The 14,849-nt window shown below is 40.4% G+C and overlaps 1 protein-coding gene and 1 pseudogene across 2 annotated transcripts in view; both read left to right on the top strand.

The window, feature by feature from the left end:
• The window catches only part of LOC105536434 (complement component receptor 1-like protein), a 77,430-nt gene that overhangs the window by 53,405 nt on the left and 9,176 nt on the right, over positions 1-14,849 (top strand). Inside the window, exons 5-6 of the mRNA XM_011975844.1 lie at positions 8,761-9,159; positions 13,932-14,105. Coding sequence (XP_011831234.1) covers positions 8,761-9,159; positions 13,932-14,105 — 573 coding nt within the window. The remainder of the gene's footprint in view (positions 1-8,760; positions 9,160-13,931; positions 14,106-14,849) is intronic.
• LOC105536433 lies at positions 10,918-12,796 on the top strand (annotated as a pseudogene). Its single transcript, XR_001005590.1, has one exon. The product of XR_001005590.1 is annotated as an abhydrolase domain-containing protein 4 pseudogene (transcript).

Raw genomic sequence — 14,849 nt, 5'->3', positions numbered from 1 at the left:
GCTCTAATATCCATTACAAGAACCCCCATTGTCTCTGGCAATTAAGTGCTGCCACTTGGACTCTGCCACCCTGAGGTCCTTTGGTCCCCAAGTGAATTCAGAGAACCCAGTTCAATGGCAACACTTCCCATTGTCATTCCTGCCCTGCAGAGAATGAGCCATGGCAGAGGATGCTGAAACTCCCCATGTGAATGTATTCCTCAAGCCTCTGGTAAAAGGTCTATCTTCTGAACCCTCCACTCCTGCACTGTGCCTCACCAGCTCTATCCAAAGATGACCTTCAGAGTGGAATGGCTGTTGCTTAACTTCTGCCTCTCAAATATCAGGCTAATTTCTCATGCTGTAACCCTAGTCCAGAACCATATGGAGAAACTAAGTCTGGAAAACTTAATTCCAAATTGGCCTGGTTGACGCTATATAAAACCCCCAGATAATTATAATTTTATTTAACTCTTTGTCTTCTTTTCTTTCCTTCCCTCCTTCCCTTCTGCCTGCCTGCCTTCCTTCTTTGCTTCCTTTCTCCCTCCTTCCCTCCCTTCCTCCCTCCCTTCCTCCCTCCCTTCCTTCCCTCCTTCCCTGCTTTCCTTCTTCCTTATTTTCTTTCTTCTTTACCACATGGCTAGGATCACCAGTATAACATTGAACATTGGTAGCAATAGGTGTCATCCTTGTCTTGTTCCACATCTCAAAGGGAAAGATTAAAACATTTCACCATTAATCTGGTATTTACTGTAGGCTTTTTGTAGATAATCATTTTTGAATTAAGGACATTCTCACATATTCTCCATTATTAAAAGTTTTTTGTCTTTGAATCATGTTGAAGTTTATCAAACACTTCAGTTACATGTATCGATGTAATTATATCTGTTTCTCTTTTTTCTGTTAATGTAACAAACTGTTTTGAGTACATTTTTGAAAGGCAAATAATTTTGAATTTCAATTTTACATTCTTAAAATAAACCAACTTGGTCATAATATTTAATCATTTTTATATATGACAAATATGCTTTAATAGCACATTTTAGATGTTTCTATTAAAGTATAATTCATGTATCATAAAAGTTACCTTTTTTAATTACACAGTTCAGTGGTATTTAGTATATTCACAAAGTTGTATGTTATGGTCTGAATGTTCGAGTCTACCCCAGATCCATATGTCGAAATCCTTACCCCCAAGGTGATGATATTAAGGAGTGAGGCCTTTGGAAGGTGATAAGATCATGAGAGCAGAGCTGTCACGAATGGGATTAGTGTCCTAATAAGAGAGGCTCAGAAGAGTTCCTTTGCCCCTCCTGCCATGGGAGGAAATGCTGAATCTGCCAGAGAGGTTGGTCCTGAACTCCTTAGCCTCCACAACTAAAAGAAATAAATTTCTGTTGTGTACGAGCTAATCAGTTTATACTATTTCGTTATAGCTGCCCAAATAGACTAAGACATTGGGCAACCAGCACCGCCAATTAATTCCAGAACACTTTCTTCATTCCATTCCTATTTTAGAGATTAGACTGTAACTTTTTTTCTTGTAATGTCCTTTTAAGATTTTGACATCAAACTTATGACAGTCTCATAAAGCCAGCTGGTAGTGTTTCATGTATTTGTTTCCTTGAAAGAGTTTATATAAAATTGGTATTCTCTCTTCTTTAAATGTTTAAAAGAATTCACCAGAAAAGCCCTGGAGTTTACTTTGTTGGGAGGTCTTTTTTTTCCAACAATTTTCCTGTACCATGTAGACTTTTTGCTGAAGTATAACATATACGCAGTAAAGTGCATACATCTTAATTATGCAGTTCAATGGTTATTTACGAATTAAATGCATCCATGTAAATGACACTCAGATTGAGATATAGAACACTATCAGCACCCCAGAAGCCTTCCCGATGCCTTTTCCCAGTTATCTTCCCAAAGTAACCATTATTCTGATTTATTACATTAATTACATTATTTATTATTACATTAATAATTAGTTTTGCCACTTCCTAAGTTTTATAAAGGAATCAAAAAATAGGTACTCTTTTGTGTCTGGCTTCTGCTCAGTGTTATATTTGGAAGTCACTTTTGTTGCTGCATGAAGGATTGTCGGATTTTTTTTATTATTATGTTGTATTTCATTGATGATCTTGAGTACCTTTTCATATGTTTGTGAAGTGCCTATTCCAAACTTCTGGCTGTTATTGACTAGTTTGTCTATCATTTTATTGTTTTGTAGAAGTTATTTAAATATTCTCATGTTTTCTAATAAATGGAACACAAATGTTGTCTTTCAGACTATGGCTTTTCTTTTTCTTTTTCCATTCTTAATGATGTCTTTTGTTGTAGGAAGTTCTACATTTTAATAATATTCAATTTATGGGTCTTTTTTCCAAGTTACTGCTTTTTCTATTCTACTTAGGCAATTGGGCCAGGTGAGGTGGCTTACGTCTATAATCCCAGCACTTTGGGAGGCCAAGGGAGGAGGATTGCTTGAAGCCAGGAGTTCAAGACCAGCCTGGGTAACAAAGCAAGACCCTGTCTCTACAAAAAATAAAATAAAATTAGCTGGGCTCAGTGGCACATGCCTATAGTCCCAGCAACTTGGGAGCCTGAGGTGGGAGGATCCCTTGAGTACAGGGGTTCAAGGCTTCAGTGAGTTACGGTGGTGCCACTGCACTCCAGCCTAGGTGACAGAGTGAGACCCTGTTTCTTATGGATAGGTAATTGATCTAATATCATTTATTAAATGTGGCACCATGGCCATAAGTCAGGTGACCTTATATGTGGCTCTCATTCCAGGGAGGTTCTGTTCCATTGGTTTATTTACCATACATTGTGTTTTTGTTTTGGTTTGGTTTTTTGCCATACTATAATGGCAAAAAACCAAACCAAAACAAAACAAAACTGCAGCATTACATTAAGATTTTAATTACTATCACATTACATTAAGATTTGATATCTGGTGGCATATATCTTCTAACTATGTACATCTTCAAGATTTACTTGGTGATTCTTGGCACTTCGCATTACCATATGAAATTTAGAATCAGCTTGCCAATTTCCACATAAAGAATCCTACTTGAATTTGTATTGAGTTTCTGTTGACTTAGTACATCAATTTGTGGACATTAACAAATTTACACTTTTGAAGTTTAAATTTATGAACATGATATATCCTCCCATTTTCGAAGTCTTCTCTAATTTCTTGTAATAATATTTGTTAATTTACCTTATAGAAGTCATGTACATCTTTCATTATCTTTATTACTACATATTATTTTAAAAATTTTATTCTCTATTTACTTCTTAGATATGCACCTGTTTCATCTCAGCTCCAGCAATTTTATTAAATTTACTTTTAAATTGAATAGTTTTTCTGTATTTTTTTAAATTTGCTGCATAATTTTGTCATCTATGAATCTGACAAAGTTTTTAAATCTTTTCCTTTCTTATGTCTTTTGTTTATTTCACCTGCTTTACTGCATTGGCTAGAACCTCCAGTACAACATTGAATAGAAGAGAGGATACAAGGCTTTTAATGGTCATCATAAATCATGATGTATGCTGTAGATTTTTGTATGATATCCTTTACTAGATTAAGGAAATTCCCCTTTACTTCTAATTGCTAAAAGATTTATCATGAATGTTCATTCTAATTGATCACTCTGCATGTATTGAGATTATCATGTTTCTTTTTCACTCTGTTAATGTAATATATTACATTGATTGATCTTTAAAGGGCAAACAAACTGAATTCCTAGAATCATCCTATGTTGCTTGTGATGTGTTGTAGATGATTATCCTATCTATGGAATGTGTGTGAGCATGTATGGTGTGTGTGTGCAGGATTGCTCATATTTTTATTGTAACGTTGTAACATTGATTTAATATTTAAAATCAGTCAAGGTAAACCTCACTTTGATCATTGTATCATCCTTTGGAAATATCGCTGGATTCAGTTTCATAATATTTTGTTTAGAAAATTTGCATTTATGTTCTCAAGAGATCTTGGGTTATAATTTGGTTTTATTTTAATGTCCTTATCAGGTTTGGGCATCAAGATTACGTTGGGCTAGTAAAATGTGTTAAAAATTGTTTTTTTTTTTTCTAGTCTCTGGAATAATTTGTGTAACATTAATATTATTTTTCCTTATATGTTTGGAAGAAGTCAGCAGTGAAGCAATCCAGACCTGAGGGTCTGTTGTTGTTGTTGTTGTTGTTGTTAGGTTTTCAATTAGTGATTCAATTTCTTCAATAGCTGTAAAACTAGTATTTTATATCATATTGAATTAGTTTGGGTAAGCTATATTTTTCAAAGAATTTACTCATTGTATTTAAATTTTCTAGATTATTAGCATAATGCTGTTTATTATATCCTCATATTAGAAAATCCTTTGGATGTCTGTAATTCTGTAGTGATTCCCCTATGGTAATTGATTTCTGATATTTGTAATATCTCTTTGCTTCTTTTTCCTTAATTAGTTTTACTGGGGTTTTATCAATTTTACTAAGCTTTTCACATAAACTACTTTAAAGTTTCTTGTTTTTACTTTAATGTATGACTATTTTCTCTTTTACTGATTTCTGCTTATTTTCTTTCTTCTGCTTTCTTAAGCTTTGTTTACTCCCCCACTCCTAAATTCTTGATATTGATTAGATAATTTGTTTTCAACCTTTATTTCTCTAATATATACATTTAACCTACACATTTTTCTCTAAAACTATTTTACTTCCCACAATCTTTATATTTTTATTATCATTGTACATAAAAGTTTTCTAATTTACCTTCTGATGTCTTCTTTGACCCATAGGCTATTTAGAAGGGCATTGCTTAACTTCTAAATATTTGGAGATCTTCTAGTTATCATTCTTTCATTAATTTAATCATTTGAGACAAGGTTTATGGCCCAGAATATGGACCATTTTGGTAAAAGTTTATGTATGCACTTGAAAAGACTGAACATTTATTTTGTTTCATTTTCTAGAAATGTCATTTAGGAAAATGTGGTTTAGAACAGTCTTTTTTTCCCCCTCCACTTGTTCTTTCAGTTATAGACAGACATGTGTAAAATATCTGTATTAGTTTCCCAGGGCTGCTGTAACAAATTACTACAAACTTGGTGGCTTCAAAGAAGAAAAATTTACTCTCTTAACACTTTGGAGGCCAGAAATCCAGTTAAGATGTCAGTAGGATTGCTTCCATCTGCAAGCTATTCTGTGCCTCTCTCCAGACTTCCTTCCAGTGGCTGCTGGCAATCTTTGATGTTCCTTGGCTTGCAGATGCATCATTTCCTTCTTGGCCTCCATCTTCAAGTCGCCTTCTCCTCTGTGTGTTTCCTTTGCTCTTCTGTCTCCTGTAAAGACACTGGGCATGGATTTAGAGGCGACCGTGGCAATCTAGGATGGTCTCAACTCAAGATCATTAACTTGATTGTATCTACAAAGACTCTCCAAACTGGGTCACGTTTCACAGGTTTCAGAGATTAGGACATAGATATTTTTTAAGGAGGACAGTGGTTATTCAACCCATTACAATACCAAACTATGACTATGAATCTGCCTGTCTTTCTTCTTTGTTCTAGCAATCTTTACTTTATGTATTTTAAACATGTTATTAAACACATGAAATTTTTGGTTTATTCTATCTTTCTGCTGAATTGACTATTTTATCATAATGAAATGTCTCTCTTTACCTCTTATAATACTTCTTGCCTTAAAATCTATTTTGTACATTAATATAGCTATACAGGCTTTCTTTCTTACTTTCTTTGTCTTATATTTAAAGCTTGTCTCTTGTAAACATCATATAGTAAAGTTTTGTTGTTTTATTCAGTCTTCGTTGTTCATTAGTGTTTGAAACATTTAAATTTAATAATAAAAATTAAAGTTAAAAATACATAAATAAATAAATTTAATCTAGTTACTGATAAGTCTAACTCTTGGTTATTTGTTTTCTATTTGTTTCATGTGTTTGTTCTTTTATTTCTCATTTCTCACATTTTTGAATTCATCAAGTATTTTTATTATTCTATTTTCCCCAGTAGCTTTTAAGTTATATTTCATTTTTTATTCTTAAATGACTACTCTAGAGATAGACATCCTTGATTTACTATAGTCTACTAAAATTGTGCTTTTACCTTTCTCCAAACAATGCAAGTACCCAAACTATTAATATTTAATTCCATTTGTGTCCTCTCCCTCTTTTTGTATTGTTGTCATACATTTTCCAGAAAGAAAAGCTTCAGCTGAATTAAATTTAACAGAGTTTAATTCAGTAACCAACGATTCACAAATCAGGCAGCCTCCCGAGCCACAGTAGGCCAGAGACTCCAGTCCAGCTGCGTGGTGGAAGAGGATTTATGAACAGAAAAAGGAAAGTGACGCACAGAAAACAGAAGTGAGGTACAGAAACAGCCGGATTGGTTATAGCTCAGCATTTGCCTTATTTGAAGATAGTTCAAACAGTTGGCCACATTTGATTGGCCAAAACTCGATGATTGGCATAAGAGTAGTCTATGGTCTGTTTACATCTTCGGTTGTTACAGTTCGCAGTGCACAGAGAAACCTTGAGGCTGAGCTTAAACTATGTAAGGCTTCAGGCTACACTTGATTTAACAATTTACATATATTCTATATTTCAAAGACATAATTATTGTTGTTGTCTTTATAAAAACAGTCTCTATTTATATTTACATGGTAGTGAATTCTTATAATTTTTATGTTGCCTCAGCATCCATTTAGAATATGTTTAGCTTTCTCATGCCAGAAGCAGAGCTTAGTCACCCTTATTGCCCTTTCTAGTTCTGTACCTCCTCCCAGTTTTCAACGTGGTCGAGCCAGATATCTGCCTTATAAAACTGCCTTCTGGTGACCACCTCTCTATGGGACAGCTAGATAAAACCTACTTGACTCGCATCCCTGACCTCTGTGCCCTGCATGGACTTCGCAGATATGCTGCCATGACCACCTCTCAGTCGCAGCATGCCTTCCTGGAACATGTGCCTGCTTTCTTTAAACTCACCAGTTGGAACTCCCTATGGGAGATGCCTGCTGGGTCATACTCCAGTCGCCAATAAAGGTGTTGGCCGATGTGTCCCCTTCTCTCTTTCTCTCTCCATTCCTTGCACTGACCAACCTTTCTGTGATCTTCAGGCATGGCGTGTACCCTCAGGCCGTAATAAAATCTTTACTTCCATCTTGTGTTTCTTCTAATCACTGTAGAGGTTCTCTCTATCATAAAGATCCTAAATGAAAACATACCCGCATATAAGCTGTTTCTGGTGTGTTTCCTTCTTACTGCAATTCTATAAATTCTATATGAAACTATTTTCCTTGAGTCTGAAAAAGTCTCTTTGGCATTTTTGTATTGTAGATCTTCTGACAACAAATTCTCTAAACATTTTTCTAATTGTGGTTCCTTCGAAGGCTATTGTCCATGTTTCCTGCTGCTTTTAAAATGGATTACACTTTAAAATAGATTTTTTTTACAATATTACTATGTTGTATCTAGGTAAGTATTTCTTTGTATTGCTTGGGTTTATATAGGTGGTTTTTTTTTTTTTTTTTTTTTGAGATGGAGTTTCACTCTCGTCACACAGACTGGAGTGCAGTGGCGCGATCTTGGCTGACTGCAACCTCTACCTCCCAGAGTCAAGCAATCGTCCCACCTCCGCCACCTCAGTAGCTGGGATTACAGGCCTGTGCCACTGTGCCTGGCTAATTTTTGTATTTTTAGTAGAAACGGGGTTTCGACATGTTGGCCAGCCTGGTCTCAAACTCCTGACCTCAGGTGATCTGCCCACTTGGGCCACTCAAGGTGCTAGGATTACAGGCATGAGCCACCACGCCAGGCCTGTATAACTTTTTGAATCTGTAATCTTGCATCAGTCTTGGAAATTTCTCAGTTATTACTTCTTCAAATGTTGTTTATATCTGTTATCTCTCTCCTCTCATGACAGGACTTCACTTAAACACGCTAGGCTTTATTCTTCTATGTCTTGGTCTGTATGTTAACATACATTTAGGGGTTTTTGTGGACTAATAAATGACCACTTTTACACAGATATGTTATTGTATCAAATTTAGATTTGAGTAAATGAGTTGATAAGTTTTATATCTTTTGTATGTTGTGAAATGTTGAAACTACATTTGGAAGCATATGTTACTTAAAAGTTCAATAGAACTTATTTTTTTTATTCTTCTTACATGTTTCTTGGGTAATTCTAGCTTTCTACGTTTTTTTGAATGAATATTGGCAATTTATATTTCCATTTATATCATTTAGATTTTCAAAATATTTAACCCCCAGTAGTCTACAGTTTTATAAATATTCTCATATCCATAACAATGTTTAAATTCCTTTTCCTAATGTGTATATTTGTGTCTTCTCTCTTCCCTTATAATTTATCTTTTAGTGAAGGTTTTTATATTTTGTTTTCCTAAAACAGCTAACCTCAGTTAATAACAAAAATGCAAATTAAGAAAGCAAATGGAAAAGAGTAGGAGAAAACGGTGTAAACTCTATAATACTATAATCAAAGAGCTATGTAAAATGAAAAGAATGTGGATTGAGTGAATACATGCATGCAAATATTATAGGAAATCACATAAGTAAGAAAGGCAGGACACATCATATTATGCCCACCGAAATTACAACTTTGTAAAAATGTACCTACATGTTAGCAAAGATTAAAAGCAAATAATGAATGTAAAAATAGTTACAGTTTAGTGACTCATGAGATTTTTGTCATTCATTATTTAAATTGACTGTTATGCTCTTCCTTTTCCCAGTAATTCCTTGTGGGCTACCCCCCACCATCGCCAATGGAGATTTCTTTAGCACCAGCAGAGAGTATTTTCCCTACGGATCCGTGGTGACCTACCGCTGCAATCTTGGAAGCGGAAGGCAAAAGCTGTTTGAGCTCGTGGGTGAGCCCTCCATATACTGCACCAGCAAAGATGACCAAGTGGGCATCTGGAGCGGCCCGGCCCCTCAGTGCATTATACCTAACAAATGTACGCCTCCAAATGTGGAAAATGGAATATTGGTATCTGTCAACAGAAGCTTATTTTCCTTAAATGAAGTTGTGGAGTTTAGGTGTCAGCCTGGCTTTGTCATGAAAGGACCCCGCCATGTGCAATGCCAGGCCCTGAACAAATGGGAGCCAGAGTTACCAAGCTGCTCCAGGGGTGAGTCTGACTGAGGCCTAGAAGGTCCCTGCAAATGACATGAGTTGCTATTGGATCAGGTGATCGGTATTTGTTCAGGGGGAGGGATGTGTACTGAGCAGGGTCAGGGAGCAAATTTTCTAGATAGTGAAGGTGAAATTCAGAAGGTGTGTGTACATATACATGTTCTGAAATTGAGAAGCAAAGCTCAACCTGGGCAAGGAATATGATGTTTCTTTGGGGTTCTTATAAACAGATCTGTCAATTACTTTTGAGTATAACAATTGTTGATACAAAATGAGTGATTCCTCTGGCCAGGCACTATGATACAGGCTACGTGTGAATTTTAATACTTAAAACAAAGTTATTAGGTAGTTACCAGTTGTTCTATGTTTGTCTGTTTTGTTTTGCCTGAGATACTGTCTTGCTCTGTCACTCAGGTTGGGCTGCAGTGGTGTGATCATGGCTTACTTCAACCTCTGCCTCCCTGGGTCAAGCAATTCTCCTGCCTGAGCCTCCCACATAGCCAGGACTATCGGTGCATGCCACCACGCCTGGTTAAGATTTTTATGTTTTTTTGTACAGATAGAGTCTCACCATGTTGCCCAGGCTGGTCTCAAACTCCTCAACTCAAGCAATCCACCCATCTTGGCCTCCCAAAGTGCTGGAGATTAGTATTTGTTCAGGGGAGGGATGTGTGGTGAGGAGGGTGGGAAAGTAATTTTGAGGGGAAGCAGCATGAAATTAAGAATCGGGAGTGTGCATGCACCCAGCATATGTGTCTTCATTTTAAAAAGCAAGACCTTAATTAGCCAGAAAAAAAGCTATTTTGGACTCACCTATTAATCAGTTCTCAGGGCAAAGTACCAGCTCCAATCTCTCTCAATTATATTGAAAAATTATGGACTTTATAGTCAGCTGTGCCCTAAGCGCTTTATATACATTATCTCATTTATTGTTTACAACAACACTGGCTTATTTAAGGCCTTGTGTTTTTGATGGCTCATCTTGTCTACTGATGCCACAATAGCTGGCTTAGCAGCTGAGTGGGAGGTGTTATGGCTGATACATAGGGACAGAGAAAGAGCTTACCATTCTTCTACCAACCCATGTTAGCCTTGTGCAACCACTGAACTGGGAAGACAAACAGATAAAGGGATATAAGGACGGATGTATTGAGGTAGGAGATTGGCAGGGCTTGTGTTCTGGTCACAATCCTGCTGACCAAAACAGAATCTGTCCTAGATAGGATGAAGTGAAAAAAACAGCAGGAACAGGCAGATGGCGATGAAAGCAATCGCTAGCTGCCCTCATATTCCCATCAGCACCATGACATTTTATAAATGCCATGGCAACAACCTGGAAGTTACCACCCCTTTCCAGGAAAGTTCTAAATAACACCCCCCTCAATTTGCATTGATATGCCCCTTAACTTACATGTAACTGGCCGGGCATGGTGGCTTATGCCTGTAATCCCAGCACTTTGGGAGGCCGAGATGGGCAGATCACCTAAGGTCAGGAGTTCAAGACCAACCTGCCCAACATGGTGAAACCCTGTCTCTAATAAAAATATAAAAATTACCTGGGTGAGGTGGCTCACGCCTGAAATCTCATTAGGCTGAGGCAGGAGAATCACTTGAACCTGGGACACAGAGGTTGCAGTGAGCCAAGATCACACGACTGTGCTCCAGCCTGGGTGATAGAGTGAGATATCACCTCAAAAACAACAACAACAACAACAACAAAAACGCACACACACAAAACAGAAAGCAGTTGTTTACTATGGCCGATGATCTGGAGCAGCATCCTCAAGGCTGGCTGAGTAATTGGCTGCCCACGTGGCGCCCCACTTCCATGTCTCAGCTGAAGAATGTGGAAGCCAGGATCCTCCAGTGTCTCCAGAATAAGTTCCTGGCCAGATATGTATCCCTCCCAAACCAGAATAAGATCTGGACAGTGACTGTGAGCCCCGAGCAAAAGGACCACACCCCCCTGGTGATGGTGCACGGTTTTGGGGGCGGTGTGGGCCTCTGGGTCCTCAACATGGACTCACTGAGTGCCCGCTGCACACTGCACACCTTCCATCTGCTTGACTTTGGGCGATGCTCAAGGCCAGCATTCCCGAGGGACCCGGAGGGGGCTGAGGATGAGTTTGTGACATCGATAGAGACGTGGCAGGAGACCATGGGGATCCCCAGCATGACCCTCCTGGGGCACAGTTTGGGAGGATTCCTGGCCACTTCTTACTCAATCAAGTACCCTGATAGAGTTAAACACCTCATCCTGGTGGACTCATGGGGCTTTCCCCTCTGACCAACTAACCCCAGTGAGATCCGTGCACCCCCAACCTGGGTCAAAGCTGTGGCATCTGTCCTAGGACGTTCCAATCCATTGGCTGTTCTTCGAGTAGCTGGGCCCTGGGGGCCTGGCCTGGTGCAGCGATTCTCGCCGGATTCAAACGCAAGTTTGTAGACTTCTTTGAAGATGATACCATATCAGAGTATATCTATCACTGCAATGCACAGAATCCCAGTGGTGAGATGGTATTCAAAGCCATGATGGAGTCCTTTGGCTGGGCCCAGCACCCTATGCTGGAGCGAATTCACTTGATTTGAAAAGGTGTGCCCATCACCATGATCTATGGGTCCAACAGCTGTATAGATACCAGTACGGGAAAAAAGGTGAAGATGCAGCGGCCGGATTCCTATGTCGGAGACATGGAGATTGAGGGTGCATCTCACCACGTCTATGCTGACCAGCCACACATCTTCAATGCTGTGGTGGAGAAGATCTGCGACTCAGTTGATTGAGTCGCTCTCTGAAGAGGAAGAGGAGAAAGCCAGAGAGTCACTCTTGCCTCCCTGTCTGCTTACTCACCCACTCTGTCCTTTCCTCACCAACTAACATGTGCCAGCCAGGCAGAGTCTTAGGCTGTTCCCAGAACAGGACCACAGTGAAAAGAACACTCTTGATCCCACACTAAAGGCTGAAGGCAGAAGCCACAAGAGGCCTTCAGTGCCACCCCTGGAGAAGAACATAAAGGGTTGCACAATGTCACCCATCCACTTCTTGCCAAGTGTTACCCAGATGGTGGAGGATGTGAAGGGATTGCACCGAGCCACATTCGCTCTCTCTGTGGCCTTTCTTCCTCTGGGCAAAGAAGGGCTTCCAGTGGCCTTTCCTAGCTCTGCAGTGTTTGTGGGATAGGTTCCCTGCAAGAACACCTTCCTCCTCCATGCCCCACTTCACCCCATCCCATACCAGTTCCATCCAGGGTCTGGTTAACCGCCAAGAGCAGGTCCTAGAGTTCCCTTCACCTGCAGAGTCCTTTTCATGACCTAGAAGGTCTTATTCAAAGCTCTCATTGACAGAGGAGGAAACAGGCCAAGGCAGGACATGGCTGGACCATGGTGATACAGCTCTGTGTGATTCAAGTTCTGGCTAGAGCCCAGGTCTGCCAACACCCTGTGCTTGTTGCACACTTGATTTGCTAAGGCTCCAGACAGGCACCGTTGCCATGGGGCTGGTCCTGGTCACTGGCTGAGGAAAAGCCCTTCCCTGCCCCACATTCTAGCCCCACTATGTGGGGGTGCTGTTGTCCCACCTGTGTCTCATCCCTGGCTGCCTAAGCTAGGGACACTCAAGTGCTTCCTTCCTTGCCCCATCTTCCTCCTAACTGGAAGCCTCTGAGCCTCCCCTGTGCCTTAGGCCCCGAAGCCCCACATGTAGTATAGAGCAAAGGTGGAAGAAAGGGTAGAAAGGCCCTTCAGCCCCAGGGCTATGTCTGGGTTCTCCATGCCCATCAGTCTCGCAGTTTCTCTACCTGGCCCCAGAGCTGAGGCCATCTGCAAGCCCCTACCCATGGCCCAATGGGGAGCCTCCAGCCACCAGTTCCCTGTCCTTGCCAGCCACTGAGTGGTTCCCACTGCATGACCCTCTATCCCTCCCATCTGTCCCCAGGGTTTCCAGCTCAATCCACCCCGACCCACCTGTCAGCCCTCTCCCAGGGAGCTGTTTCAGGGATTCTGGGCAGTAGGCTGGGCCTGGCCTCAGAACCTGGCAGCTCCCGCCTGCTCCTTCATTTTTGTAAAACCAACCCTGTCACCAGAATGGTATTAACTCCTGGTGCTTTGTACTACTGGTCCAGCTGCCCTGGGCTCCTTTTCTATATTAATAAACAAATGAGTTTAAAAAAAATTTACATGTAATTGAAGCGGGCTTACAGGAGTATAAATACAGTTGGCTGCCAGGAGCTCATATGTTGCTGACTCTGGGTGTACTGCCTGTGAGTTAGCCCTGCTCTGCAGGGGCAGTGCCTTTCTAAAAGATTGCTGTCTGGCACCACTGGCTTATCCTTGAATTCTGTCCTGGGTGAGGCAAGAACCCTTCCAGAGTAAGCCCCAATTTAGGGTCATGCCTGTCCTGAAACAGTATGACTGCACTTTAGTCATAGGTGTGCTATCAGAGAAATGGGAGGAAATCTATAAAACAGACTTGGTCTCAGGTGACAGTCTCATTACCTGAATAACAATGGTACAAATCGGGATTACCTTCATAGGAAATATGTAGATGGAGAATCCACCAATACTAGTAACTCCACATTGGATAGCCAGAGCTAGGAGAAAATACCTCGTACCCTGTAGATTTACAAGTGAGTTTGGGGCCTTGTGCTAGGGAGAATTGGGTTCTATATCTCTACCTTTTACTAGCTATGAGGCCTTCAGCAAGCATAGGGTATAGCAAAAGAAATTCCCCCGTAAGTAACAAGTACTCTGGAACTGTCCTTTCCACAGTGTGTCAGCCGCCTCCAGAAATCCTGCATGGTGAGCACACTCCAAGCCATCAGGACTTTTCACCTGGGCAGGAAGTGTTCTACAGCTGTGAGCCCGGCTATGACCTCAGAGGGGCTGCGTCTCTGCACTGCACGCCCCAGGGAGACTGGAGCCCTGAAGCCCCCATATGTACAGGTGCCTTGACTCTCTGGCTTCCAGATTGCTGTTTCCCTCTCACATGGAGGTCTTACTCCTGTTGTTTTATTTTTTTCTTCTAGTGAAATACTGTGATGAATTCCTGGGCCAACTTCCTCATGGCCGTGTGCTGTTTCCACTCAATCTCCAGCTTGGAGCAAAGGTGTCCTTTGTTTGCGATGAAGGGTGAGTATGACCCAGGGTTGAGACCAAGGACTCAGTGTGGAGAATCACTCCTGTGAGTTCAGGGGTTAATCCAAACCAGGAGCCGACCTAGTAGATAAGAAGTACCCAGAGAGATGAATTTATGGAAGGGTAGTTTAGAAATAAGGATAGGGACTAAGTGGCACCACTTTCAGAAGACAATGAGAAAATGGCACATACAGCTCAATGTCAGGTACAAACCTAAATACAGTCACTGATCTTGAGTACACAGTTGGAACTTGAAGTGAATGGGTATGTATTTATTTGGAGGCAAAAGAACATAATTTTATAAAAGCTATGCTAGAAAAAAAAATGAGGAATAAGACAAAAATTGTTTGTCCCATGATAAGGAAGGCAAAGGTCGCTTAGGAAACCTAAAACCAATCAACAGCGGAATCTGTAACAGTGCATGGGTAAGTGTATTTTCACCCAATAATGTATCTTCAGGTCAGGAATGGCCAGTGTAATTCTTTTAATGCAGGATTCTTCTCAGCCACTTTGCCAGCCAATGACTTCCGGCCAGCAATGCCCCTGCCCAGG

Source organism: Mandrillus leucophaeus, unplaced genomic scaffold (assembly GCF_000951045.1).
Source record: "Mandrillus leucophaeus isolate KB7577 unplaced genomic scaffold, Mleu.le_1.0 Scaffold159, whole genome shotgun sequence".
Classification (NCBI taxonomy): Eukaryota; Metazoa; Chordata; class Mammalia; order Primates; family Cercopithecidae; genus Mandrillus; species Mandrillus leucophaeus.
This window is presented reverse-complemented; position numbering and strand designations above follow the sequence as displayed.